Below are 27,264 nucleotides of genomic sequence, written 5' to 3' on the forward strand. Positions count from 1 at the left end.
ATAAATGGCGTTAATAAAAGTGTGGATAGATTGAAAGGTTAAGACTTGCTCCCATTCAATTGAACGGACCTGTATTGCGCAGGCCTCTCTGTTTTTGCCATTTTATCCACTGGTACGTATCTGCTTATGACAACGAAAATGGATTTGTGTGTGCTGGGCGACTGCGTTTTTAGCTGTCGATCAACCTCAAACTTGAACGGAGGCTTTTGGTTGGTTGGCCTGAGCTGTACGTGCAGTGTGAGCGTGGAAAGTCCACAGGACTGATAATGTCTTTTTTTTTTTTTTAATGTTCATATCTTTAATGTTGACACAATAACAACTTATCGACCAGCCCGAGTAAACAACCTGACACAAGTTAAAAAAGGATGTTGTGATGACACAAGAAACAAATGCAACCGGTGCATGCTTGACTTGAATAAATGGCTGAATTTGGATTAGCAACATGTTGCTAACTTCGGGTAGCCTTAATAAAGTCATAAAAGGAAATATGTTGTTACAACAGTTCCCACTTTTCAGCAACTAAAGTGAACAGTGCAAGACTTTGGAGTGTCCATGGGAAACGTATATAGTGTCTAAGGTAAGGGTTCTAAACCGTAAAAGATTGGATTTCAATAAAATTCAGCTTCATGGTGCTTTACACAACGTTTCAATGTATTTGTACATGTTAGCCTTATAGTAGAACTCGAAAGTATATTTGTGTTCAAGTTAATTTTGCAAACAATTATCGGCTTGTCGGTTATCGACATCGGCACTTTCTAAATTATTGGTTTATTGTATCAGTTGAAAATAGCATTATCGCGCATCCCTACATTTTTCCACCTGTTGTGTATGAATGGCACCGACACCCAAATGATGGGGACAAAGTTGTCTCGTGAATTTTACGCTTTCAGAAATGGTGCCAGAGTTGTAACTTAACCCTTACACAACATGACGTCACACATCTAATGATCTCATTGACAGACGGACTGTTATAATATTCAGTAATACAAAAGATGGCTAAATGTCAGGTCTTCTACAGTATGTGTCTGTTTTGCTGGGGCTCTTTGTGTCCATAGAATGCAGAAATGATAAGTGCCATCAATGGTAGGCCTGGGTTAAAAAAAAAATTGATATATCGAATCGATATTCCTTTTCATAACCTAATATCGAATCATAAAACCATGAATCAATACTTTTTAATATGACTGCCAAATGCAAACGTGCCCTTCTGTTATTCAGAGTACCCCAAGAGCGGCCCAGTGTTTTTGGCACTTTATTTACATTGCGCTGTGGTTGTAATCAATTTCAATTATTTATTGTTTTGATTAGGTCATGTTCAATAAAACATACATGATTAATGTAACTGCGTTGGATTCAATTTTAAATGTAAATATTCAGATATTTTTGTCATACTAATGCACCAAGTAAGAGCAAGACGTTTCTACTATTTGCGGCATTGGTACGTCTGAGAATGTCTTCCATATGAAAGTGAACATGGTGCTGCATGAAATCCTTAACTGAATTGAAAATCAATGTGAATCGAATCACATTGAATCGATTTTCAAAATCGGAATCAATACCCAGCCCTAATCAATGGCACTCAATTGTGAGGACATGTAGTGCTATATGGTGCGATGGTGGGCCAGACTGTAATGCAGGTGGAGAAACACTAATGAGGAAAAGTTGAACAAAGCACAGAGGAGTATTTTTTTGGGCTCCTGATGAAAGTGGGCCGCTGGTCCCTATGGTGCACGTTTCTTTTCTGGGACGGACCGGGCGATGACGCTCCCCTGACCCTGATAGGAAACAACATCCTCACCCATTCTTTTCTGTGAAGCTGGTGGACAGAAAGGGCAATCTATCTATTCTACCTTCTCTGGACCAAAATCAGCTGTTCACCACTTTTGTACTTGTTGAAAGGTTAAACACCGTTTAGCCGAGGTCTTGAAGAGTGCACATAATGATTTTCTTTCACCGAGTTGGTTCCCCGCGTGCACAAATCCCGACCGAGCCTGGGAGTGTGAAGCAAACTGCTATTTAAGGATGGCATAGCCGAGCCAGCTGCTGCCATTTCCTCTCCCGTCGTAATTGAATTAACGCAAGTAAAGTGTGGTGTGGCGAGGGTGTGTGCTCTCCGCAGATGGCTGGTTATACAGTCATCGCTTTAGGGATTGCTTTGTCATGTATGCTTATGCATGCCCGGTTGGCTTTTATCTGCCTAATGACTGTGTTTGTGGAGCAGAAGAGGAAATGCCGCCCGAGTCGTAGATGTGGTTTGCTGACTGTATTGATAAAGGCCATGTCGACGCTTTCACAGATTTCTGTGCCAATCCGGGGGCAAGCTGATGATCGTATTTGAACGTCAATGTCAACAAAACCAGTTGTATTGTCGCTCATGGCTTGAGTGATGCCAAAGCGTCCTGCCAAGTCGCTTGCTCGTTGACATGCACATTGTGTTGTCACATGATGGTACAAAATAATTACTCTTCTGGAAGGCGCTCAAGTTTTAATATGAGACTACGCATTAGGGGTGTGAATTGCCTAGTACCTGGCGATTCAATTCGTATCGCGATTCATAGGTCACGATTCGATTCGGTAACGATTAATCCCGATACAAATCTAAAAATTTAATCTTGCGATTATTATTTTTTTACTCAAATTTAGAAAATACTAATCAGTAAACTTGTACATGTACACTTTAAGATTTGTATGAAAATGTATTTATTTATCTGAAAATTCAGGCTTAAAACTGAGCCACTGCATTTAACAAACGGGTTGCAGTCTGTTTCATGTTTGAACAGCACTGAAATAAAATATTAAGGCTTAATGTTCCATTAATATAACATTCTTCCATGCTTTATGTGTGAATCGTAACCTAAGCAAGTTGAATATTCCCATAAAAACATTGATGTTTAAAAATCGATTCGGCCGCATATCGAATCGATTTGAGAATTGTGCGCTGTAATATCGCGATATATTGCCGAATCGATTTCTTCTAACACCCTACTATGCATCCATTTCTATACCGCTTATCCTGTTCAGGTTAGCGAAGGGCTGGAGTCTATCCCAGCTGACTCTGGAGTGAAAAGTGTTCTATACACCCCAAAACTGGTCACATGCAAAAAAAAAAAAAAACATTCACACTCTCACACCGTTATTGACCATTTAGTCGTTATTGAGCATAACATGCATGGTTTTTCAATGTGGGAATAAACCGACGCAAGTACTGGGACAACCTGCAAGCTCGATATAACACATGCTCTTGTGCTAATGTGAGTTTAACGAAGAGGAGGCTTTACATAGCATCATATTACAAAATGATATTGACAAGGGAAGTATGCCACCAACATCCCATTTTCATGGACATGGTGTGAAGCTGGCTGTGCGTGTGACAGCAAGTGAGGCAGGCAGTGTTCTGTTTGCACATGTAACATATTTACACAACCTACACGCTCTACACTGGCGTTGGCATGTCATGCAAACGTAACATGCGTCCGAAGTGACGGAAAGTACTTTGTGTGTTACTTGTATATTGCCAAGGTTGATTTTAATGCTCATTTCTGTTTTGCGTTGACTTGTTGTAATAGGTTGATGGGGAAGTTCAACTTTGACCTTGCCAGTCAATTGTTTATCTTTAAGGGGAACTGACGAACGGGGCATTTATAGACAACTAAAACAGAATTTGGAGCGTGTCGCTGCGTATTATGAGCAGAATCCCCAAAAGACTGTTTTTTTTTTTTACATCTAAAAATGAACCGAAGAACTACTGCAGGTTTCCTCATTAGTGAGCTGAGCCACCGAGCCATGCATTTCTGATGCATTGAGATTCAGAGACATGCTGAAGTGAAAGTATGCTTGCCTCTTTTTAAGGTGGGCTTGTACTTGTACACATTTATTAACAGCTCTTTTATCACTCTGTATTGATTTTTGGGGTAATGCTGTGTAGCTGCTGTGAATAGCAGTGGACAATGACCATTAAATATCCATCATCAATAGGTTTTGAATTAAATCATGTTTAAAAGTGTGAGAAAAGTCAAATTGTTAATTTTGATGTACTTTTTAAATGCACTAATGTACTTGTGGAATTTGACTTTTTTTTTTTTTTTCTGCGTGTCTTTTCTGTCTATAGTTCTCCTTAAAATTGTGCTAAACTCTTAATTTTTAACATAAGTACAAGGTGATTCTGAGAAAATATTAGATAATTTTAATTTCCCCGTGTCAAGGCAGTGAAGGCACCACATGATTGCATCATCGTGTTTTATCCTGTTTGACAAAAGTATTTCGGACCGAAACCGAAAATGCAATTTTGGTAAATTTTTGGTAGCTGAATTTTCAGTGCATCCCTTGGAAAATATACATGGATCTACTTTTGATGATGTGGAATCTTAACTTGACTCCTCTTCAAAAGATTGAGCACAAGTTCTGTACAGACACCAAAAATGGTCAGACCTTATCCACAGAAACATGAAAAGCTTCGTTTTGTGTTCTCTTGGCATCAGTGCTATAAATACATCAACATGATACGTCCTTTGTCATTTTTCCTCCCCTGACGCTTTTGTTCTAATGTAATTTCCAGCTTGTTTTGTAGATAAATGAATAATTTTATTGTTGCTTATTTCCGTTTCCTGACAATTACCATTGCCCCCTCTTCAGTCTGTACTTCATAGACAGTAAATATGACAAAGCGACAAATCTGCTTATATTTCCACTTTTTTTCCATTTGGGATATTAACATACAAATTGCACAATTGTTTTTAATATGTTGAAAGTCTCTGAAGACGATCCCCATTCATTTTTCATCCTCAGGGCGCTGAAATGGGCGGAGCTGCAATTGTCTCTATGCTAGCAACCTGACGGAAAACAATTCAAAATTGCTGCTGAGGAAATCTGCCATCCCCACTCATGACTTTCTGCTGTGTATGTTTACACTTTTTTTTTAAATTTATTACTGCAACATCCTTCCTCCGTTTTGACTTAACTGAAGGTGTGTGTATGTTGTTTTTCAGGAAAATTTGATTGGTGTGCCTCAAAATCTGTGATGGAAAATCGTGGTGAGTACTGAGCATCAACATGGACTTTGAGGTTTTGTTAAGTGCTGTGTTAAAGCTACAGAAAAAGCTGTAGAGCCACTCACTGCGCTGTACATCCACAGTGTTTATGAGGTCTGTCTCGCTTGTGGACACTTTATGAGCCACTCGGGGACACGGCCACACATCTTCAGGGCCTCAGTCTGTGGGTCCATTTGTTCTCTTGCTCTACATTAGTGGAGTGCATAGCTGGAGGGCTGGGTCGTTTCAAGTTCATTCGTATGTTAGTTTGTTGTCTTGGTGTGTTTAGAAACTCTGAAATTTATCTTTACTCATTAAACTTTGTAAAACGCGTATTGTATGTATACCATATTTTATGAAATCATGGTTGGGGAGGAAACTTAGCTCAAAGGTGCAATACGGTTCAAGGCTCAACATCTTTGAGGAATAGTTTTGCTAGTCAAGAACAAAATTTGAGGTGCGATTTTTATTTTATTTTTTTATTTATTTTTTTACAGGTTAACCTCGGAGACATGAAACGAGGGTTTTATTAAACAATAAAAATACCCCCAAAAATACAATGAATAAACAATTGGTTCCAATTATTTTAATATATTACTAGACTAAGTGCAATTTCTGCAGAAATAAAAAGAAAACTTGAACCGCAATCTGGTGAAGGTGGGGTTCGAACCCTCACCTCCAGTCTCCTGGTCAAAGCTCCGCTGTAGTAGCCTACCCATTGAGCCACAGAGAGGACTTGCTGTCACCGTTGAAGTGTTGCGAAATGTGATTGAAGGCTGTGTCATTGACACATCCTCCCCAGAGTACGGGAAATTCAAACCCGAATCCAGTCTGAAAATGATTGGCGAAAGGCTTGCTGGGGTTTCCATTGTGAACACCTAAGGTTAAATGTCATAAATGGAATGGTCAAATAAAAAGGCTATTGTAAAGATATTTGGGGGGAAATGTTACATAGAGCAGCTGTGTATTGGGTACATGTATCGTGCAGATCTCATAAGTCAAAATTGAAACTCGTGATTCTATAAATATATTTTTTTAGATGCGACTAATTCAAAAAAGCAACTCTTAATTCCACAACATGCAAAAACAGCACCGCTATTCATACACATCCGCTTTAGAACAGAAATTGCTTAAAGTGCACAGTATCTAAATGAGATGCTTGTTTGACAGTCATAATTGCTTCAAAATCAAGCTACTAAAGAATGCTTTTTAATTTCAGTTAAGCCTTCCCCAGTGACAATGATGAATAACTTCCTGCTGCCACTTGAAAGTCAAATCTATACAATCTTTCATGTGCAAGCACATTTGAAACAAATGACTCAGCTTCAAAGAATGCGCGCATATGTCTGTGTGTGTGTGTGTGTGTGTGTGTGTGTGTGTGTGTGTGTGTGTGTGTGTGTGTTTGCCTTTGTGTATTATGAGGACATGTCACCTGAATACACGCAACACTGCGAGGACATTTTGAATTATGAGGACACAGCCCATGTCCTCATAATTCATTCAATGCAGAAGTGCTCCTAGGGGTGTAGAAGGCTTAAATCCAAAGTTTTAGCCAATGTCCTTGTAAACCATAAATACGTGAATGTGTGTATTTTTGTGTATTTGATGACGCCCCCTGTGGAAGGTCCTTGTAATGCACCACTTCATGAATAATTCACACCAGTGTATATTTCACAGCATTTGATTGGCTGACCGTCACCTGTCCCCACAATTACGCACATGTCCCCATAATTCAGTTTTTTCTCAAAATGCTGTGTATTGTGAATGTTTGTGTGTAGACTCAGAGCCTTCTTTTTTTTTTTTTTTTTTGCAGCCACCAATTCCTAAGTAGATAAATTAAATAATGAAATACACTATGACATTTAATTATATATTTCAGCATTTAATTCTTGCAGTGGTTGTTTATTTGAAAATGTACAATGGTTACCAGCTGTTTATCACATCACTTTGAACAGCTGGAGGCAGAGACAGAGAAACTGTCAGTGCCGTACATTGATTCATCATTTAACATCCCACCCTGCCTTTACAGTATAACATCTTTCTGTACACCAGTGGCAAAATGTTTTGAGAATGACATTGATTTTCTTAAAATCTGCAGTGCTGACTTATTATTATTGTTTTTTTTATAGCAATTTGCATGTATGAATGTTATAGTGATTAGATGAATTGCAAATTCCCTATTTGCCATGAAAATTAAAGTAATTTCCTTTAGTGACCTTACAAACTTTAAGTGAAGAAGGCTTCAGGGCACCCAAGAAAATCCAGCAAATGCCAGGACTATCTCCCAAAGTTGATTCAGCTGCGGGATAAGGACATCACCACCAGTGTAGAGCTTGCTCAGGAATGGCAGTAAGCAGGTATGAGTCAATCTACACCCATGGTGAGGGAGTAAGACTTTTGGAGGATGGCCTGGTGTGACCAGTGAAAAAGGGATTCCATAAATACAGACCAAAATAAGGGAAAAAAGATTAAAGTTATTTTTCTCTGATTAACCCCCTTTCCAACTGCTTGGGGCATCTGGAAAAATGCTTGTCTGTTGAAGAAAAGGTGAGCGCTACCATTAGTCCTGCTTCATGCCAACAGTAAAGCTTCATGTGACCATTTGTTTGCAAGGTTGCTTCTTAGCCAAGAAATTGGGCTCGCTCACAATTTTGCCAAAGAACACATGCATCCATTACTGAAGTATAATACCAAAACATCCTAGGACCGCAACTGTGTGACAGCAGCAAGGTTATTTTATTTACTAAAGCAAATAAACATTTTCATTAATGAAAAAAAAAAAAAAACGTTTTTAAAAAAACAAAACTAAAATCACATTTTACAATTAAAAAATTATCTATAATTCTAGCAATAATATCCTTTGTTTTCGTCTGTGGTAATTAATTTAGTATATGAGCCTTTGGGGTTAATTTTAAATGTGCTCTTTTTTTTTTTTACTGTAAAACTGTAAATCATACAATAGCCACTCTTATCAACAATGTTCATAATCCAACAACTGAACCAATTTGTTGATTTAAATGTGATTTATTATATTGTCCGGAGTACGGAAGTGACGTCATCTAGCAGCACCGAAAGAGAACCGCCCCCGGCTCTAATTACTTCACGTGACGTCCACTCAACGCAGATGGCTTGCAGCTGTGCTAATGAGGTAGGTTTAAAGTTCGACATTTTTCCTCCAAATTGTTTTTTTTATGTTGGTCGCTCGTGTACATTGCGCCTTGCAATTTCGCGGCAATGAATTATAATGCAAGTTCAGTGTAAGTGCAGCAAAACAAAAAGTCTGTTGATTATGATGGATGCAGATAATTATTTAGAATTGCTATGCTTTTGTTAGCGACGGTTAGCATAGCAAAGCTAACCGTCTGTTGAGTAAGATAAATGCTAATTTTATTTTTTAAGAGGAAAGCCATAACAGGGTGGATTGATAGGCTGGTTTGTGATGTGAAAATATACAAAGGAAAATACTGGTAAACGTTTTATGTCCCTGTATGGTGGAGTAATGAAGTTAATTACTCTGAATAAAAGGCTGACCATCCTAACTTAGTATGTGTCATTATGTCATTAATTTAATTTACAGTTACTCTTGTTTGTTCTAAACAATGGCTTAGTAATCACTTATAATTTGGTAAATTGCTGTATTTGTGTTTACTTACATTTGTTCTTTCAATAAAAATATTTCAGTAAAGTCTGTTAGTGTTCATTACATTTCATTTATGTAAATGTTTAGCAGAGCTGTATTTTATTTTGTTTGGCACATTTACTGTACACTGTACAGGCTTTCAAGGTACACTGAAAGTCAACTTCAAAACATCTGCGTCAAGTTACCTATCAAACTAATTGAAACTCATTTTTTCTATAGCTTTAGATCATTATCTTCAGTAACATGTCAGTCATGAGGCGACAGAGAGCAAAAGTTAAGCCCAAAGACGAGGCAGCATACTTTTCATCCTTGGCTAAAGACAAGGATGGCTTCACCATAAAATATATCAATTCATTCAAAGGTGAGTATTGGTAAAATATTCTTTAGTATGGGCCTAGTTTTCATTATTGTTATAATGAAATATTTCTGATGTATCCTTTTTTCTATGTAAGGTCGAGGAGTGTTCAGTTGCTGCTCCTTTCAGAAGGGAGACTTTCTCATTGAATATCGAGGAGAACTTGTAAGCAAACAGGAACGTGAAAACAGGCTGAGAGTTTATCATGATGCCCTGAAGGTTTTCATGTTTGAATTTCGCTATGATGGAAAAACACTATGGTATGTTTATATGGTGTGTTGTCATACTTAATTTTGGCTTTTTTTGGGAGTCGCCCTAAAAAATATAAACACCTGCAGGCTGCTACTTTGTATAGTGATTTTACTATGTTGTAAAACATAAGTTAAGTTAAGTTGACTATTTTGGGAAGAAATAGCAAATTAATTTACTCATAGTGTGACTTGCTCAACTTTATTTCTAAAGGACTATAAAATAACCATAGCCGCATACATAATGCTGTACATGGAATAAATATCAGTCATGCAATAAAGACGGGTAGAACAAAATAACACAAAACGAGTGAATAAATAAATCTTAGACATATTAGATGTCAACGTATTTTCTGTGAGTGTTCAATACTCAAATTAAGTCAAATACATATCATTACCAGAATGTATCAATAGTGTGCAGTTTTCAAAATAGACTACAGTGACTTAAATTTGAGTTCTCAACTATGTTAAAGTAAATTCCATTTAATGTTCAGAAGCGTTGAATGCTTGATTCTCTTTTTGGTGGATGAGTAAAACTAAAGTCAACTTATAGTTGTACTTGAAAGCATACCCGAGGGTTGTGTAAACTTATGTGAGCACATTATAATGGTGAGAAACCGGCTTAATGTCCATAAAATACAAAATACTGTGGCAATTGTTTTGATATTTTCCAGAGGTTGAAGTTGACATTAGTAGAGATGTGCTTGTGAATTTTGGTGACTATTAATAGCATTTTAGTGTCATTAAGCGACGTTAAGCTTTTGTACATTTACAGTTGTGCTCATAAGTTTACACACCCCAAGGGTATGTAAACTTTCAAGCAACTGTAACTTTCTCTAATTATAACAATTGCGGCACCTGCTAATTTAATCTGAAACATTTTCTGACAGTAATAACCCCCCAAAAATGGTGAACAGTTTAAGTGGAATGAACATTTGTCTCAAAAATCTTAATGTTAAATGATACCTTTTATCAAGAGAGAATGGGAGTACCTCGATCATTCGAATACTGTGAAAACTGTAGTCAAATCCGTGTTTTATTCTGTTTAATTTGTAAATAGAAACAAACATGGCGACAACTATTGGTGGTGCAAAGAATCACAAAAGTCACGGTTCAAATCGGATAGTTTTTCGGATCAGCAGAAAAGAGATAGAAGCTTGCTTTCATTTATTCTGTAAAACTCTTATTGCCCAGTAAATTAAACAAAAAATCAACACAACCTTTTTAATATGGCTGTTTAGGATTTAAGAACACAACTTTAAGCGCAATATGAGGCAGAAACATTATTTTATATATTGTCCATGCATAAAATAACAAGGTATTAATGGCTTAAAGTTGTGTTCCTAAAATCTAAATGGCCATATTTGACATGTTGAGTTTATTTTTATTTTGAATTGATCATCGTAAGCACGGTTATTTATTTATTTATTTATTCTGAATTTAAGCATAGTGCTCATGGTCAAACTGCATGGTATTACAGTGGCTTAAATGTTTATTTTAGGAATAACATTTCTAGTTTTTGATGAACACTCAGACCTACTATGCCTACGGTACGTAAATCAAATTTAGCTTCACTCAGTTTCATGAAGTTAAACATATTTTCTGACCTAAAATAACTAATTTAAAATTAGTGTCCAGATGTTGATAAACTGAGTTGGGTATACTTTTTTTTAATAATAATTTTGTATTTTACCATTGACATTATAGTGGAAGAGGTGGGGGTTATTAATACATATCATGTGTGCTTGTCTTTATAGTTTTATTAATTTTGTCTTTTTTTAATTTATTTAACAATTTCAGCATTGATGCAGCCAGAGAGGATAATTCACTTGGGAGACTCGTCAATGATGAACACATCAGCCCAAACAGCAAAATGCAGAGAATCACTGTAGACGGACAGCCCCATCTCTGTTTGTTTGCGACAAAGGACATTGAGCCAGGGGAGGAAATAACCTACAACTATGGCAATTTTGATTTTCCATGGAGACTAAAGGTAGAGACAAGTTAATTTTCACAAAGAGTTAACGGCTTGCTGTTTGAATTTAGGTTAATTTCCCAGTATTGTCACTATGAACAGGTGCATCTTTGGTGAAATACTGAAAATACCTATTGTTTATTTACATGATTATGCCTCAGCAACATAAAAAACCCCAAAAAACAAATAGGAACACAGTAGCCCATAATTAAAAATGTTAAGAGCGGTATATGGAAATTTAGTGGACACTGTAATTGAATTGCAAAGTAAAATATAGAATTTCTCCTCCCGTGTCACTGCATTACTGATTTAAAAACTTGCATAAACTGTCTACAGGGATTTTTAGTAACATTTTATCGTGCAAGTTTTGACAAAACAAAAAAAGGATTAATTATGATTATACAATGAAACTTTGAACCACTGAGCCAATGGAAACACCCGACGGTAAAAATACTGGCCAACTCTTTTGTCACTGTTATTTACAAAAACACAATTATTTTCTCAATATCATTATTATTTTTTATATTATAATTTTTTTTACAATATTGTGACTTTTTTTTCTCAGTTATCGTGAGTATCGCCAACCTCACATCATGTTAATTATCATATCTTGATTTCTTATCATGACATTTGGATATTGTGTCATACATGTGACATACTAGAATTACTGGTCGCACATTCATGATTACATGAAATTGCATTATAACAGTCTTGTCTTAGTAAAAATTGTATTGTATTGGTATTTTTCTATTCATCTGCATCAGGTTTCCACTGAAAAACAACCTGATGAAGACAGAGCTATCACAGACTGCCCCAAAGTTGACCAGGTGACGAGATTTATTTTTTAATGTTGAAATCGGTTTTCAGAAGCAAGAAATTAGTGGAGGGTGGAGATACTAGGGCTGCACAATATATGGAAAAAATCTTGGCGCACGAATGGCTCATGCAATATGTTTATTGCAAAGACATGTAACAAAGGAATATTGGATTGATTGATTGACTTTAGTCTGGGGCTGAGCGATATGGCCAAAAAAAGAAATAAAAAGTCTTTAAAACCAACCATCCAACAATCTGCCACCACTTGTGCAAAATTACAACTCACAATAACATCTGGATGTAATGGAACATAATAGCTTTTAATAATCCAGAAGACAAAATTCGATTTCACGCTTTAGCAAATTTTCAACTATTACATTTTAAAAATGACTATTAAGCTAATTAATTTGATTTATTGCCCAGCCCTAGTTGAGTTTGATTTTGACCAATCAGAGACTAGCTTAATTGCGCATCGCCATACAAGAGAACCATTCACAATACTTTATTCTATTCATTGTACTGTAACTGTGTTAATGCACAGGTACAGTCTTGTGTGTTACTAAGAACAGAATTTTAGTTGTATTTTTCTCTTCATCTGCACCAGGTTTCAATTGAAGCACAACTTGATGAAGAGACAGCTGTGATAGAATGTGCCAAAGTTGACCAGGTGACTTGATTTCTCTTTGCATGTTGATGTTGAAATATTTTTTCGAAGCAAGACCCTGCACGGTATTTGAAAAAAATATATTGTCACACAAACGGCTCATGCAATATGTGTATTGCAAAGACATGTAACAAATTAATATTGGATTGCATACTTTAGTCTGACTTTGACCAATCAGAGACTAGCTTAATTGCACATCGCCATACAAGAGAATTGTATCGACGACCTTTACTAACAAAAAATAACTTAATTTGAAAGGATTTGATCTGCGCAGCCATCGCAGATACATAGTCCTCACAATGTTGTAGATGTGAATAACTGACACTCTGAGGACAGTGTATTTATACACTTAGTGTAAAATACGTTTTCAGGGCTTGGCTTTACAGATACAGTCCTCACAATTCATACTCTGGTCAGGTTTGGACTCTGTGAGGACTGTGTGTGTTTTCTGTTGTTTCATTGTGAAAAATAGATATCATCAATTTACTCAAACCTCTAATGCTGGTGGATTTATGTGATGCATTTATTTTTGTAATGGCAAATAAAATGTGTCTGCATTCACAATACTTTATTCTATTCATTGTACTGTAACTGTGTTAATGCACAGGTACAGTCTTGTGTGTTACTAAGAACAGAATTTTAGTTGTATTTTTCTCTTCATCTGCACCAGGTTTCAATTGAAGCACAACTTGATGAAGAGACAGCTGTGATAGAATGTGCCAAAGTTGACCAGGTGACTTGATTTCTCTTTGCATGTTGATGTTGAAATATTTTTTAGAAGCAAGACCCTGCACGGTATTTGAAAAAAATATATTGTCACACGAACGGCTCATGCAATATGTGTATTGCAAAGACATGTAACAAATTAATATTGGATTGCATACTTTAGTCTGACTTTGACCAATCAGAGACTAGCTTAATTGCACATCGCCATACAAGAGAATTGTATCGACGACCTTTACTAACAAAAAATAACTTAATTTGAAAGGATTTGATCTGCGCAGCCATCGCAGATACATAGTCCTCACAATGTTGTAGATGTGAATAACTGACACTCTGAGGACAGTGTATTTATACACTTAGTGTAAAATACGTTTTCAGGGCTTGGCTTTACAGATACAGTCCTCACAATTCATACTCTGGTCAGGTTTGGACTCTGTGAGGACTGTGTGTGTTTTCTGTTGTTTCATTGTGAAAAATAGATATCAATTTACTCAAACCTCTAATGCTGGTGGATTTATGTGATGCATTTATTTTTGTAATGGCAAATAAAATGTGTCTGCATTCACAATACTTTATTCTATTCATTGTACTGTAACTGTGTTAATGCACAGGTACAGTCTTGTGTGTTACTAAGAACAGAATTTTAGTTGTATTTTTCTCTTCATCTGCACCAGGTTTCAATTGAAGCACAACTTGATGAAGAGACAGCTGTGATAGAATGTGCCAAAGTTGACCAGGTGACTTGATTTCTCTTTGCATGTTGATGTTGAAATATTTTTTCGAAGCAAGACCCTGCACGGTATTTGAAAAAAATATATTGTCACACAAACGGCTCATGCAATATGTGTATTGCAAAGACATGTAACAAATTAATATTGGATTGCATACTTTAGTCTGACTTTGACCAATCAGAGACTAGCTTAATTGCACATCGCCATACAAGAGAATTGTATCGACGACCTTTACTAACAAAAAATAACTTAATTTGAAAGGATTTGATCTGCGCAGCCATCGCAGATACATAGTCCTCACAATGTTGTAGATGTGAATAACTGACACTCTGAGGACAGTGTATTTATACACTTAGTGTAAAATACGTTTTCAGGGCTTGGCTTTACAGATACAGTCCTCACAATTCATACTCTGGTCAGGTTTGGACTCTGTGAGGACTGTGTGTGTTTTCTGTTGTTTCATTGTGAAAAATAGATATCATCAATTTACTCAAACCTCTAATGCTGGTGGATTTATGTGATGCATTTATTTTTGTAATGGCAAATAAAATGTGTCTGCATTCACAATACTTTATTCTATTCATTGTACTGTAACTGTGTTAATGCACAGGTACAGTCTTGTGTGTTACTAAGAACAGAATTTTAGTTGTATTTTTCTCTTCATCTGCACCAGGTTTCAATTGAAGCACAACTTGATGAAGAGACAGCTGTGATAGAATGTGCCAAAGTTGACCAGGTGACTTGATTTCTCTTTGCATGTTGATGTTGAAATATTTTTTAGAAGCAAGACCCTGCACGGTATTTGAAAAAAATATATTGTCACACGAACGGCTCATGCAATATGTGTATTGCAAAGACATGTAACAAATTAATATTGGATTGCATACTTTAGTCTGACTTTGACCAATCAGAGACTAGCTTAATTGCACATCGCCATACAAGAGAATTGTATCGACGACCTTTACTAACAAAAAATAACTTAATTTGAAAGGATTTGATCTGCGCAGCCATCGCAGATACATAGTCCTCACAATGTTGTAGATGTGAATAACTGACACTCTGAGGACAGTGTATTTATACACTTAGTGTAAAATACGTTTTCAGGGCTTGGCTTTACAGATACAGTCCTCACAATTCATACTCTGGTCAGGTTTGGACTCTGTGAGGACTGTGTGTGTTTTCTGTTGTTTCATTGTGAAAAATAGATATCATCAATTTACTCAAACCTCTAATGCTGGTGGATTTATGTGATGCATTTATTTTTGTAATGGCAAATAAAATGTGTCTGCATTCACAATACTTTATTCTATTCATTGTACTGTAACTGTGTTAATGCACAGGTACAGTCTTGTGTGTTACTAAGAACAGAATTTTAGTTGTATTTTTCTCTTCATCTGCACCAGGTTTCAATTGAAGCACAACTTGATGAAGAGACAGCTGTGATAGAATGTGCCAAAGTTGACCAGGTGACTTGATTTCTCTTTGCATGTTGATGTTGAAATATTTTTTAGAAGCAAGACCCTGCACGGTATTTGAAAAAAATATATTGTCACACGAACGGCTCATGCAATATGTGTATTGCAAAGACATGTAACAAATTAATATTGGATTGCATACTTTAGTCTGACTTTGACCAATCAGAGACTAGCTTAATTGCACATCGCCATACAAGAGAATTGTATCGACGACCTTTACTAACAAAAAATAACTTAATTTGAAAGGATTTGATCTGCGCAGCCATCGCAGATACATAGTCCTCACAATGTTGTAGATGTGAATAACTGACACTCTGAGGACAGTGTATTTATACACTTAGTGTAAAATACGTTTTCAGGGCTTGGCTTTACAGATACAGTCCTCACAATTCATACTCTGGTCAGGTTTGGACTCTGTGAGGACTGTGTGTGTTTTCTGTTGTTTCATTGTGAAAAATAGATATCAATTTACTCAAACCTCTAATGCTGGTGGATTTATGTGATGCATTTATTTTTGTAATGGCAAATAAAATGTGTCTGCATTCACAATACTTTATTCTATTCATTGTACTGTAACTGTGTTAATGCACAGGTACAGTCTTGTGTGTTACTAAGAACAGAATTTTAGTTGTATTTTTCTCTTCATCTGCACCAGGTTTCAATTGAAGCACAACTTGATGAAGAGACAGCTGTGATAGAATGTGCCAAAGTTGACCAGGTGACTTGATTTCTCTTTGCATGTTGATGTTGAAATATTTTTTAGAAGCAAGACCCTGCACGGTATTTGAAAAAAATATATTGTCACACAAACGGCTCATGCAATATGTGTATTGCAAAGACATGTAACAAATTAATATTGGATTGCATACTTTAGTCTGACTTTGACCAATCAGAGACTATCTTAATTGCGCATCGCCATCGTTGTTAAACAACCTTCAGGGCCCACACATGGTATGAGCCGCCATCTGATAACATGCTTTATTGTATGATTTGCGGCTTGTTGGCCAAACCTTGCAATTAATTATTTTTATTTTATTTTTAAAATATTCCACCTACAGATGATCCACAAGAAGGAACATCCAGAGGTATGGTTAAGAGTTACAATGTACTTCTGTGTGTTGTTTGCGCATTCCGACGGACTTTCAGACTTCCGACATCGGATTGGGGCATCAAGGCTTGGGAGGCACATATTGACCGTACCGCAAATGCCATGCAAGCATATGTCTGATAACGATACTTGGGCACCCCCGCACTACTAAATTATTATGTAAAGAAGAGTATCATGTTTAGTTCAAATTCTGTTGTAATACTACATTGAGCTATATTGTACTTTCTACAGGAACCGAGACATTGTGGCAGCCTGTTAAACAACCTTCAGGGCCCAAGGCCAAAAAAGCCAGGAAGACAAAGCCTCGTGGACATCACGGTAAATTACACAGACATACTATATAATAATGTACCACTTAAGCCTGGTTGACACGGTAGGATTTTAAAATTGTCGGCCGACTTCCAAACTGTGAGAGACGCCACGTGAAGAGAAAAAAATCACAAGAGTAACAGTTTTGAACGTACCGTTTGTGGTGTGCAGCCACACTGCACAATCAAACACACACACGAACAAAGTTCATTAATGAATGTGATACTAAAGTCCTGCAAAACCTCTTGAGTCAACAAACATACAGAATCAGTCACGATACTTCCTGGTTTGTTTTCAGCCGAAAAAGCGTCGTAAAAAGAAATGGTATTTAAAGCAGTGTAAATTGGCTCTGGGTGGCGAGGCATCACTTGCCCTTGGTGCTGCTGGCGCGGGTTCGCTTCCCGCCCGGAGACCACGTTTGTTCGTGTAGTATGTATGTGGATAAAAAAAAAAGTGTAATAGCGCAAGCACAGACTTTCTACTGCTCCATGACTGTATTGATTTTGGATTTCCCACCATCGTACTCGTCGGCTTGCTTTCGGATTGGCTGCGCTGTGGTTTTAACCTTGCTCTGCAAGATGAATTCTGGTGGTATTTTGTGAGTTACAAACTCCGAAGAATACATCTTGTACCAAGCCTGTTGATTTCCACCGATCCATGGTTCGGACCATTCCCCCCCTTGACGAGAACAAATACGACATTTTCATCTGTGGCTGTGATTGGTCAAAACAAATGTGCACAATGCTGCATCGTCCAATCAGCTCAAAGTATTGTACAGAATGTCCCACCTTACCCAAGCAAATCCCTGCGGAGCAGTCCCAGATTGATATTGTATATATTAACTTCCTTGAGTGAATCACAATATCAATCTGGCTATTGCCAGGTTACGTTTTTGTCCTCGGGGCACTCTGCACATGGAGTGAAGCTGGGCCAAAACAATCCAACATGTTGAATATCCCCAATTTCAAGTTGGAGGTCCTTCCTAGGGCCGATATCTGTATGAGCCGTGTGTGGCGTCAGCACACAGGACACACGGCAGGATTATCTGTTATGATTATCGTTTGGATGTCGGCAGGGGAAGTTTGGGGCTAAACTCTGGCCAATTCTCCGGCCATGTGAACCAGGCTTAATGTACCGCAGTAAAAATTAACAAGGATGAAATTATAATACATTTGTATGTACGCTTGGTCGCCATGGGACATGTACATGCACCAGCTCAGACTTGATCGGACATGATTATAGACTGCGCTTATATCTGAATTAATAAATGCAGCGTCATGTAATGGCATACATTTGCTCATCCAGTGATTCCTAATAAGTGTGCCGTGGCACAGTGCGCCATGAGAGCACTTATGGTGTGTTCTGGGGAAATAAAATTTTACTTAATTGGTCAACCACACCTCCCGCCCATTGACAGATGGGATGGGCTCAAGCATGCTTGCGACCCTCGAGAGAATATGGATGGATGGTCAGAAAATGATTTAGAATATATAATGAATGCTTGTTACACCATCTATGCCAGGAATGTATAGTGATAGAACAAATGAAGGCTCTTCCTTGGATGACAAAAGATAAATACAGTGGTACCTCAGAGTTTGAACATTCCTGTGAACTGTTCAAAGTCTTTGTTTTGTTTCTTAAATGTTGTTCAGTTTTTGCGGTAACATTAATTGCCCTACAGGGACATAAATAGAATTTAACTTGAAATTGTTTTCCATAGGAAATAATGTAAATGCAATTAATCAGTTCCCAAGCTCCCTAAACAGAACATTTGTATTTTAATTTATTTGTTATTTAATTTAACGTGTACAGTAAAAACAAAAAAACCTGACCTTTTTTGTTGTGGTGTGATTGCATCAGTGGATAAAAAAATGCACTCTCAAATGTACAGACCCCGTTATAAATTCCTCATGATTGCTATGTTAATGCAAGCTTTAGTTCAGTGCGGAGTTTGTGTATTTTACATTGGGCATATTGTTAGACTACTAAGGGGTCCTTGCATGCGCTGTTTAACGTCAGGCACATTATTAAACAGCTACGGAGGGGTCTTTGCGCCAGTATTTACGAAAGTAGTCACGATAGGTGCGATAATCTCCTTTCTTAAATCCACTGTAGTTTGTTTTTCCTTGCTTCCCCTGGCACTATTGTCTTTTTTTGGGCCCATGGCATAGAAAATTACCATGGAAAAATCAAAATGCACTCACGACTGTACGGGGCATCTCACGCTCTGACTTGTTATGAGCAGCGCCTCGTCTCGACTACCGTGATGTGAGCATTCGGCATCAGCCTGCTTCTCTAGGCTACCCTTTCAAGGTACATTCAGCTTTGCTTGGGTGTTTGAAACTCCGAGGCATTTTTACTCTTTTTTGGGGGGGGGGGGTTCAAAGTCCGATTTGTACGAGCTCCAAGACATTCGAACTCCGAGGTTCCACTGTGATTGATATGTGTATTCACATCTTGTGACATTTTTGTTTGGGGTGTACCATGAGATTTTTCAGACTTAAAATGTACCCTGGCTTAGTCAGTCGTGAATCACTGTTAACGGTGACTATTGTGAGTTGAGATGGCATGTGTTGGTAAAAACTGAAAATGGTCTTTACTGTTGATATACAGTACATTTTGTGTTTCTAACAAATTATTTATTTTTCATAGAACTTCTCACAAATGAAATTGACGATCTTCGGAGAAAGAAAAAGCATCCTTGGTCTCCAGCTGAGGTTTCTGCTGTGATGAAGCATTTCAAAGACCTTATTAAGGAGGGGAAGTTTGCCACAAAAATACAATGTGATCTGTGCAAGACTGCAGAGCACCCTATCCTGGCAAATCGCACTGTTCAAAATATAAGAGACTTTGTACGCAATCGAGGTACTTCAATCAAAAAGAAAAGTGGCAAGTAAGCGGCCGCTTCGTTCTATGTTATCACTTTTAAGAGCTACCTAAGTTTAAGATGAGGCAGTCATGTTTTATAGAATAAAATGTTCAATGTTCAAGTTTAAGATGAGGCAGTCATGTTTAAAAGAATAAAATGTTCAATGTTCACTGACTCTTTTGCATCTGGTTTCATGTCTAGCTTATCCATTACAAAGCTGTACTTTACCTTGATAACCTGTTCTCACATTAGAAGCATTGTTTTATTAAAATACCAGTTTCAGTCGGTCCTAAAATTGTAAGTTGTAACATGGTGCTCAAGGACCAGGTATGACTTTGCATTTCACAGTATTGCTGTGCACAACAATGTGTCCTCATATCAGGTAAGTCATTACACATCAATGCCATTTTAGTTTGTGTAAAGTCAGAATGCCAGAACTTTCAAGTCACTTCAGTGACATGGTTGCTGTGTGTTGTGTAAACTTTGTCCTTGTAATGTGAGTTGGTCCTCATAATTACCATTTTTGTAATGGGCGTGGCTTATTTAGGTCATTATCTATGTCCTCACAATTACGGATTTTTTCAGGTTTTTCTTTTTTTCGTGTGTTGAGTTTTTTCAAGTTTTGAAGTGAAATTTCCCTGGACAACCCCAAAAAAAATTTTTGGGTGCAAGTCCCATCTCTCTGGCATTAGCAGAAAGGGGTGTCCCTGTAATACACAATTAAACCGGTTTGGAAAAAATGTCCTCATAATACACAGAGGCAAGTATGTGTGTGTGTGTGTGTGTGTGTGTGTGTGTGTGTGTGTGTGTGTGTGTGTGTGTGTGTGTGTGTGTGTGTGTGTGTGTGTGTGTGTGTGTGTGTGTGTGTGTGTGTGTGTGTGTGTGTGCGTGCGTGCGCGTGCGCGTGTGTGTCTAGATATGCACTTTACAACCTAAACCTGCTTCAGTATGCCTGTTTGCTGAAGTCTGGCCCAGTCTGTTATCCAGGTCAGGCCAACAGGTTCTGGGCTCATGCGGATTGGCTCAGCTCTTTCTGGAAGCTGGCCCGGTGCGAAAGCTGTATGTGGGGCACAGAAAGAGAAAAGGAACACTGTTGAACACACACACACACACACACACACACACACTAGCTCACCATCTTTTCGAAACAGCTGAGATGCAGCCAAACACTAAGAAAACGCCATCCAGGCATGACGACACAGCTCGGTGCTTAGGAGTCCGGTGAGGCAAACTTGGACAAGGTTTTCTGAAGACACTCAAACATCAGAGGGAAGCAAACCGCATTTTTGGGGTCCGCTGCACCCACTCTGTGCACTGTAGTAGTCTTTGTGCAGTTCCTTTTGGTAAACATTTCAAGTAAGTTAAGCTAATTCTGTTAAGAACAGTCATGAGACCCGTGGAGATGTAAAACTGTTTGGCTGTAACGAGCAGCATGGCAAACACTCTCGCTACTTCTCAACAACGCAATGCTCGATAGGAGGTAAACAGCATTGTAAGTGATCCACAAATGTACCTTCTGTCTTATTTTATCTAATTCCTCCGACTCTTTGTAACAGGTGTGATTGTGTATGATTTGTTTTGTCCATTGGCAGTGTTCAGTTACAGAGTTGTACTGTCTATCCATTGCACGCAAATTAGGTTACAAATTCACAGTCAGGTAAATGAATACTTTGTTTTCCTTTCCAGTAGCATCTTATTTCGTTTCACGTGGTTATCCCTGCCATTTTGGCCAGACGAAAGAAGCACTGACTGAAGTGTTATATAGGCCGATGTGGGGTTTTTCAGGGCCGATACCAATGCTGATTATTAGTAGTCAAGGAGGCCAATAAACGATATTTGGAGCCGATATTCATTTGCAGTCAAACAAAAAGGGGTGTCAAAATTCTTTAAAATACAAATGGCAAATCCCGTTAGTATTTGAGTGGGATCCTCCCTTCGCTTTTAGCATTAGCGCTAGGCTAACGATCTTTTAAAAACTAAGCATGTTTTGTATTTAAATATACAGTGGATGTAATTCTTATTGTCGTGTGTTTAGTTTTACAGGTAACTCTAACCAATATCTTTAAAAAAAAAAGGGGGGGTTACAATTTTTTAAAATACAAGTGGCAATCTTGACTTAAAAAAAAAAAGTGGGTTAAGGCTGATACCGGTATTCGTCAAAATGCCCAATATCAGCACAGATTATCAGTCTATCCCTATTACATAGGAAGTCTTATCTTGTGTGGTTTCATGTTTGTTCCATCCATCGCCCTACATACTCTCACACACTCGCTCCCGTTGAAAACATAACTCCGCTTTCCCAGGAATGGTTGGCATCTTTCACTGAATACTGACCTGCGCTATGAGCCAACGAGGGAGGGTCAGTCGTGGAGAGAGGGAGTCCAGCTCCTGCCGGGAGGGGAGGACTTAAAGGAGATTGAAAGAGGGAGGGGGTGAGGGGAGTACTGAAAGGAATTGGGGAAGGGTAGACAACAGGAACACTGAGAAGAAGAAAGAACTTGAGCTTGGGGAGACTTGAGGACTTTTATTGAAGGGCGAGGAAGGCAGGTGCAGCCTCACGTTTGTCCAGGTTGCACGCATTTGAACTTGGGACAGGTAGAGGCCCCGCAGGGGGCGAGATCATGGGACAGAGTCTCCGTGTGGAGACCCCAGCTCGGGATCCACTACAACATAACAATGGCGGTGAGTTTCTGCACTTATTCTCCACTTCAGGACACAAAACCGTGACTTACCTTTAACTGTTTTTTGTGCAGTTGCTGCGAAGAGAGCGAACTCACGGTTAGTTATTAGTTTTTCCGCAAGTACTGCATAGTCGCGCTCTCTTTCTCTCCTCGGTTTCCCCTTCACGTTACCACCACAAGGAATGTTAAATCAACGGGATCACGTGGAGGAATGTCAGCTGTGTTTTCATGTAGTTGTGCACGTGTGGCACATTTATGTTAAACATGACATTTATTTAGGCAACTGAAATAATGGAAAAATATCTCCTAATGGGGCTCATTTAGAATTGTCTTTTTTTTCATAGTTCAAAATTGAAGTTATTCCGTTTCAAACTATTGTATTATAAATATCGGTATGGTCAGGTCATTAGGGCTGAGTATTGCCAAGAACCTCACGATACGATGCGTGTCACCACGATAACACGATATGATACATGTGTATCGCAATACATGGCCTTCAAGGGCGATGTTTCCCAATATTTTACCTGACTTAAAATACATTTTTATGAAAACAGTCATATGTATACCCGAATTATATTTTTATTATGCTGCACGGCAAAAATGATTTCTACTTGTAATATAAGCAGCACTTCCGTTTTTTTGCTTGGTCGAAATGTATGCCCACTGCATAGCAAGGAGCAGCTTTCGGAGACGTGCCGGGAAACGTTATGAATTAATTACAATATTGAATTTGACACCTCCGTATCTATATATCTATTGTAAAGAGGTCCGCAACGATATGATATAGATATTAAAAAAATATATATGTATATATTATTTTTTTTAGGTCGTTAATGAATTTTTGGATGACTTAAATTTTATTTTGATCACAACTACTCTAATTATGTTTTGTCTGCTCTGGAATCTTATTGATTTTCTTAAATTAAGCTCATTTAAGTGTCATAATCCTCTGCCAATGGTTTAGTGATTAATGCAGTTAGGTTGTTACATAAGTGATCCGGAAGGATTGGAGAGCAGATTGGCTAAAAGCGGAGGGTTTTTTTTTGTTCTCAAGCGACAATCTAGTGTGATCACTTGCTCACCTGACCAAGGCTGTCATGACTCATGCAACCATGAGGTCAGAGGGAAATTGAAGCTCCCTGGTGTGTGTTTATAGGACCAGTAGGTGTGGCCTCCGATAATCACACGCCCCCATGTTTCCTGACTCCAGCGCCTTATCTCTGCAGCTTCTGATTACACAGCACGACAGCCAGAACTCCTGTGTAGTTTTGCACAGACATGTTATACACAAACAGGACATTGTTAATGTGTTAACGGCCAGTGGTTATGAGCTTCACCGAGTGAGTTAGTGTCACCGGGTTGGAACTAGCAGAGCGGTGTGACTGAGCTGTACAGTGACCTGTGTTGTGGTTTTCCAGGGGAAGAGGTTGTCTTTGTTCTGTCACAGAATCAGGGTGGAGTGCCGTTTCCTCTCTGTGTTTCCAGGCTGCCCCCTTCTACTTTTTTGTGCCTTTTCCCCCTTTACGCCCATTTCTAGTCCGTCGCTCGCTCAAGCTAGCCCTGCTTTTCTCACAAAAACTTCATTTTAAGACATTTCTGTGAAAAATAACTTTTTTTGAATGGGAAATCAAATTTGGATGTTTTGTGACTCTTTTTCGTGTGTTTTAGTGGAATAATTTGATCAGCAACAATTTAATCAGGCTAAAGTGCTTGTCTTCAAAGGATTTAGTCAGTCATCTTTCTCTAACGGATGCCTACTACACGGGCTGAGCAATTGACACCTCTGCATTGTCGTGGTGTGTGCTGGCCTGGCACAGCCTGCTTTTATCCTGCTTGGCTGGCTTCAGCTGAGCCACTGTGACTGCACTCGGCCGTGTGACAAGCATTTGGACCGCTGGGCAACCGCAGCCATTTATTGGGATATTATGGCACCTGGTCTGAATCCTCCGCGCTGTACAATGCAAATTTCAGCTGGAGTTTCCTCGTTGCGGAGACATCCCTTGAACCTCGACCTCTAGACGAGCATTAGATTTGACGATTTCCTACAGCATTTTCTTCTGTAGTGATTGAACTGTTGGGATACGTCCGATCGTTTGAATTAGGGATCTCTTCTTTCTCATGGAATGCTGTTTTAAAACCCGCCACCATGGAAGCTGGACACTCAACAGCCACTTTCCAGGTAGAAGTATTTCCTTTTCAAGATGAATAAGAATTAATTAATCAATTATGACGGGTACACTCTTTTTGGGATCTGTAAAGATTTGTCGAATGGTACTTGTAATGTATGTGTCCTTGTGAACTTGGTTGATAAATTACTAGCGTGATTTTTCCTTCCTATTCACGTGTTAAGAATCATGGGAAACGTAGTCCTACTAGCCTAATACCGCAGTCACCGCCAGTCTGACCCAATGTAAGATGAGCTCTTCTGGCGGCATATTTCCAATGTTACAATGCGGGACCATGCGAAATAAATGGCACAGCCAGCTTCCAATAGCTGCTGGGACTGAGCAAAAAAGATTGGATAATGATGATTGTATTCACTTATTTACAGCTTTTGAACTGTCACCCAAGATAACATTTAGCATTAGTTTAAGTAATAACACAACCAGATTGACTAGTGATGACATTTGTTATAAAATAGTTCCTGGTGAGAATTTATTGCTTATTTGATTTTCAGCTAAATTGTAGTGTCCCGGTTTAAAATTTTGAAAATCTGGTCCCTGACTCGCCACGGCTCTCTCTACTCACCATTGGCGCAATTCAGTTTGATTAAACCAAATCCTAACCTGTATGCCTGATGGTACTATTTCTAAAGTGCATGACAATGAAATGGGTGACGTAAGCCACTGCTTCATTCCACATTCATTGGTCAAACCAAATTATGACAGCTATAGTCCATTGACTGTTTTATATATAATGTAAAAAAAAAATGTTTACCTGCTTATTTTGCTTTAGCTCTGATTGCTGCAAAATGATATTATTGTTTACACTGATCTGCAACTAACTGTGGCCGTCATGAGAAGTAAAGACAGGAAACCCTCATTCTCTTCCAATGCCATTGTTTGTTAGCTTGCCTCGTTCCGGCTCATACCTTCAGTGCAGTGTGGTTTTCGTAATATCCAGCGATACTATTTTGTTTTCAAAAGCTAAACCGAGGCCAATAAGCAGGACTGAGCCTGCAGTGTGCAGTGGAAAATCGCCACTTGAATACCGAGTACTGTAATCCATATCAGCATTTCAAGATTTACATTGTTGGAATCAGACCGCAAGCGGCCAAGATGTCCTGTATGTATGCATGGGACTGGATGTTTTGAAACAGACATCAGAGGTACACACTATGCCCGCTGAATTCAGCAGCTGCTCCCTTGAGAGTGCCAACATTTAACCAATCAGCATCCTGTGGTTTCATCTGCTCTCAGTAGGTTTGTCAATCAAACATTCAGAGAATGTAATCACAGTTGTTGACCAAGTTCATTTTCAACAGCCCCTTCTTAAATGATGCTAAGTGTAACATGACTAACAGTCATTTGTGCTGACATAATCCATGTGTGTACTCAATCTTATTTCTCTATTGGGGCAGTGAGGACTGGAAAAACTGATAAGGTACTAGTCTCCGACACACCAAGGAATGTTTGTGAACTCTCGCTGAACGTCAGTCAGACCCCTTTTGTTAACTGTAGCTATGTGGAGTGTCCATGAGCTCTCAGCATCACCCTGCCAAAGCACACTCAGTCCTCAAGACCACTGAGCTAAAGATAATAACGGTCTTGAGTAAGAAGAATACTGTTTGTACTCTTTGTAGAGGCAGCAGATGACCTTGGTTGAATTTGCCCGATTACTGCAGCCTCTTCTGGAGCTCTATTGTTCTCTAGTTGCACGTTTTGTGTGTTCAAGCCTCGTGAACATTTATTACCCCTGCTAGGTATTAAATGCCTTGATTGTGGCAAGTCTCAATCAAACACAAATTGTTGACGATGCACAGCACAAAAACAGCTTTTTTTCTGAAACTTAGTTAAGTTTAGCTTCTCTCACAGCTGTGGTTCCTACTTTATTTGACCGTATCTTGTTCCCTTGAACTTGGTATTTCCTTTCACTGTTATGCGGATGGCAGTGAGATCTATGTTCCGCTGAGCAAAAAGGACTCTTTCTCCTTAAGGCCACTTTTGTCCTGTATGGAGGAAATCAAGGCCTGGATGGATGGCACTGAATTTCTGCAAATTCAGTGAAAAGACAGAAGTTATGGTGTTTGGTCTCAGTAGCTCTTGTACATCCCACCCCATTGACTTTGGCAATCGGCACTCTGTCAGGTGCCTTATGTAAAGGCCGCAGTCACGAACTTCGGTTTTAAAGTGAACCGGCAAACCGCTTGCCATTTTTAAGCCTGTCCTTTTTTCAACAGCACTTAGAAACAAGTAACCCATGGCTTCGTTACTGTAATGCACTTTATTTTGGAGTCAGCCAGTCCTCCCTCAAGCGTCTGATGTTGCTTGCCTACTAATTGGAGCTTGTGAGAGGGAGCACTTGACTCCAATTCTGCCCTCCCTTCACAGGTTCCCTGTACATTTTAGAGTTAATTTTAAGATTATTTTATTTGTTTTCAAATCTTTAAATGGTCTCGCCCCAATTTACCTCTCTGAGCTCCC

At 38.6% G+C, this 27,264-nt stretch overlaps 2 protein-coding genes across 13 annotated transcripts in view; both read left to right on the top strand.

Annotated features, from left to right (window-relative positions):
* Positions 1-27,264, top strand: part of phactr4b (phosphatase and actin regulator 4b) — a 44,663-nt gene that overhangs the window by 2,013 nt on the left and 15,386 nt on the right. For 4 of the 10 annotated variants that reach the window (XM_086078575.1, XM_086078573.1, XM_086078576.1 and 1 more), the window contains exons 2-3: positions 4,786-4,896; positions 4,986-5,030. In XM_086078575.1, coding sequence (XP_085934701.1) covers positions 5,018-5,030 — 13 coding nt within the window. In that variant the 5' untranslated portion in view covers positions 4,786-4,896; positions 4,986-5,017. Of the gene's footprint in view, positions 1-4,785; positions 4,897-4,985; positions 5,031-22,403; positions 22,623-24,154; positions 24,801-27,264 lie in introns of those variants that run through there. The other 6 variants (XM_086078570.1, XM_086078572.1, XM_086078577.1 and 3 more) reach the window with 3 other exon arrangements.
* On the top strand, positions 7,845-20,114 carry LOC147172209 (N-lysine methyltransferase KMT5A-A-like). Of its 3 annotated transcripts, none has more exons than XM_086078117.1 (10): positions 7,845-8,175; positions 8,887-9,028; positions 9,120-9,282; positions 11,062-11,263; positions 12,010-12,072; positions 12,666-12,728; positions 16,310-16,372; positions 16,801-16,866; positions 16,994-17,080; positions 19,724-20,114. In XM_086078117.1, exons 2-8 carry the CDS (start codon positions 8,911-8,913, stop codon positions 16,846-16,848), a joined length of 720 nt encoding a protein of 239 aa, XP_085934243.1. In that variant the 5' UTR covers positions 7,845-8,175; positions 8,887-8,910; the 3' UTR covers positions 16,849-16,866; positions 16,994-17,080; positions 19,724-20,114. The 3 variants fall into 3 exon arrangements, 2 of the variants coding, with proteins under 2 accessions (XP_085934243.1, XP_085934244.1); XM_086078118.1 differs by having other exon boundaries at positions 7,930-8,175; positions 11,071-11,263; XR_015095347.1 differs by lacking the exons at positions 16,310-16,372; positions 16,801-16,866; positions 16,994-17,080; positions 19,724-20,114 and adding an exon at positions 13,396-13,413 and having other exon boundaries at positions 7,935-8,175; positions 11,071-11,263.

The sequence above is a fragment of the Leptonotus elevatus genome, chromosome 6 (assembly GCF_054856555.1).
Source record: "Leptonotus elevatus isolate MCC_2025b chromosome 6, RoL_Lele_1.0, whole genome shotgun sequence".
Taxonomy (NCBI): domain Eukaryota; kingdom Metazoa; phylum Chordata; class Actinopteri; order Syngnathiformes; family Syngnathidae; genus Leptonotus; species Leptonotus elevatus.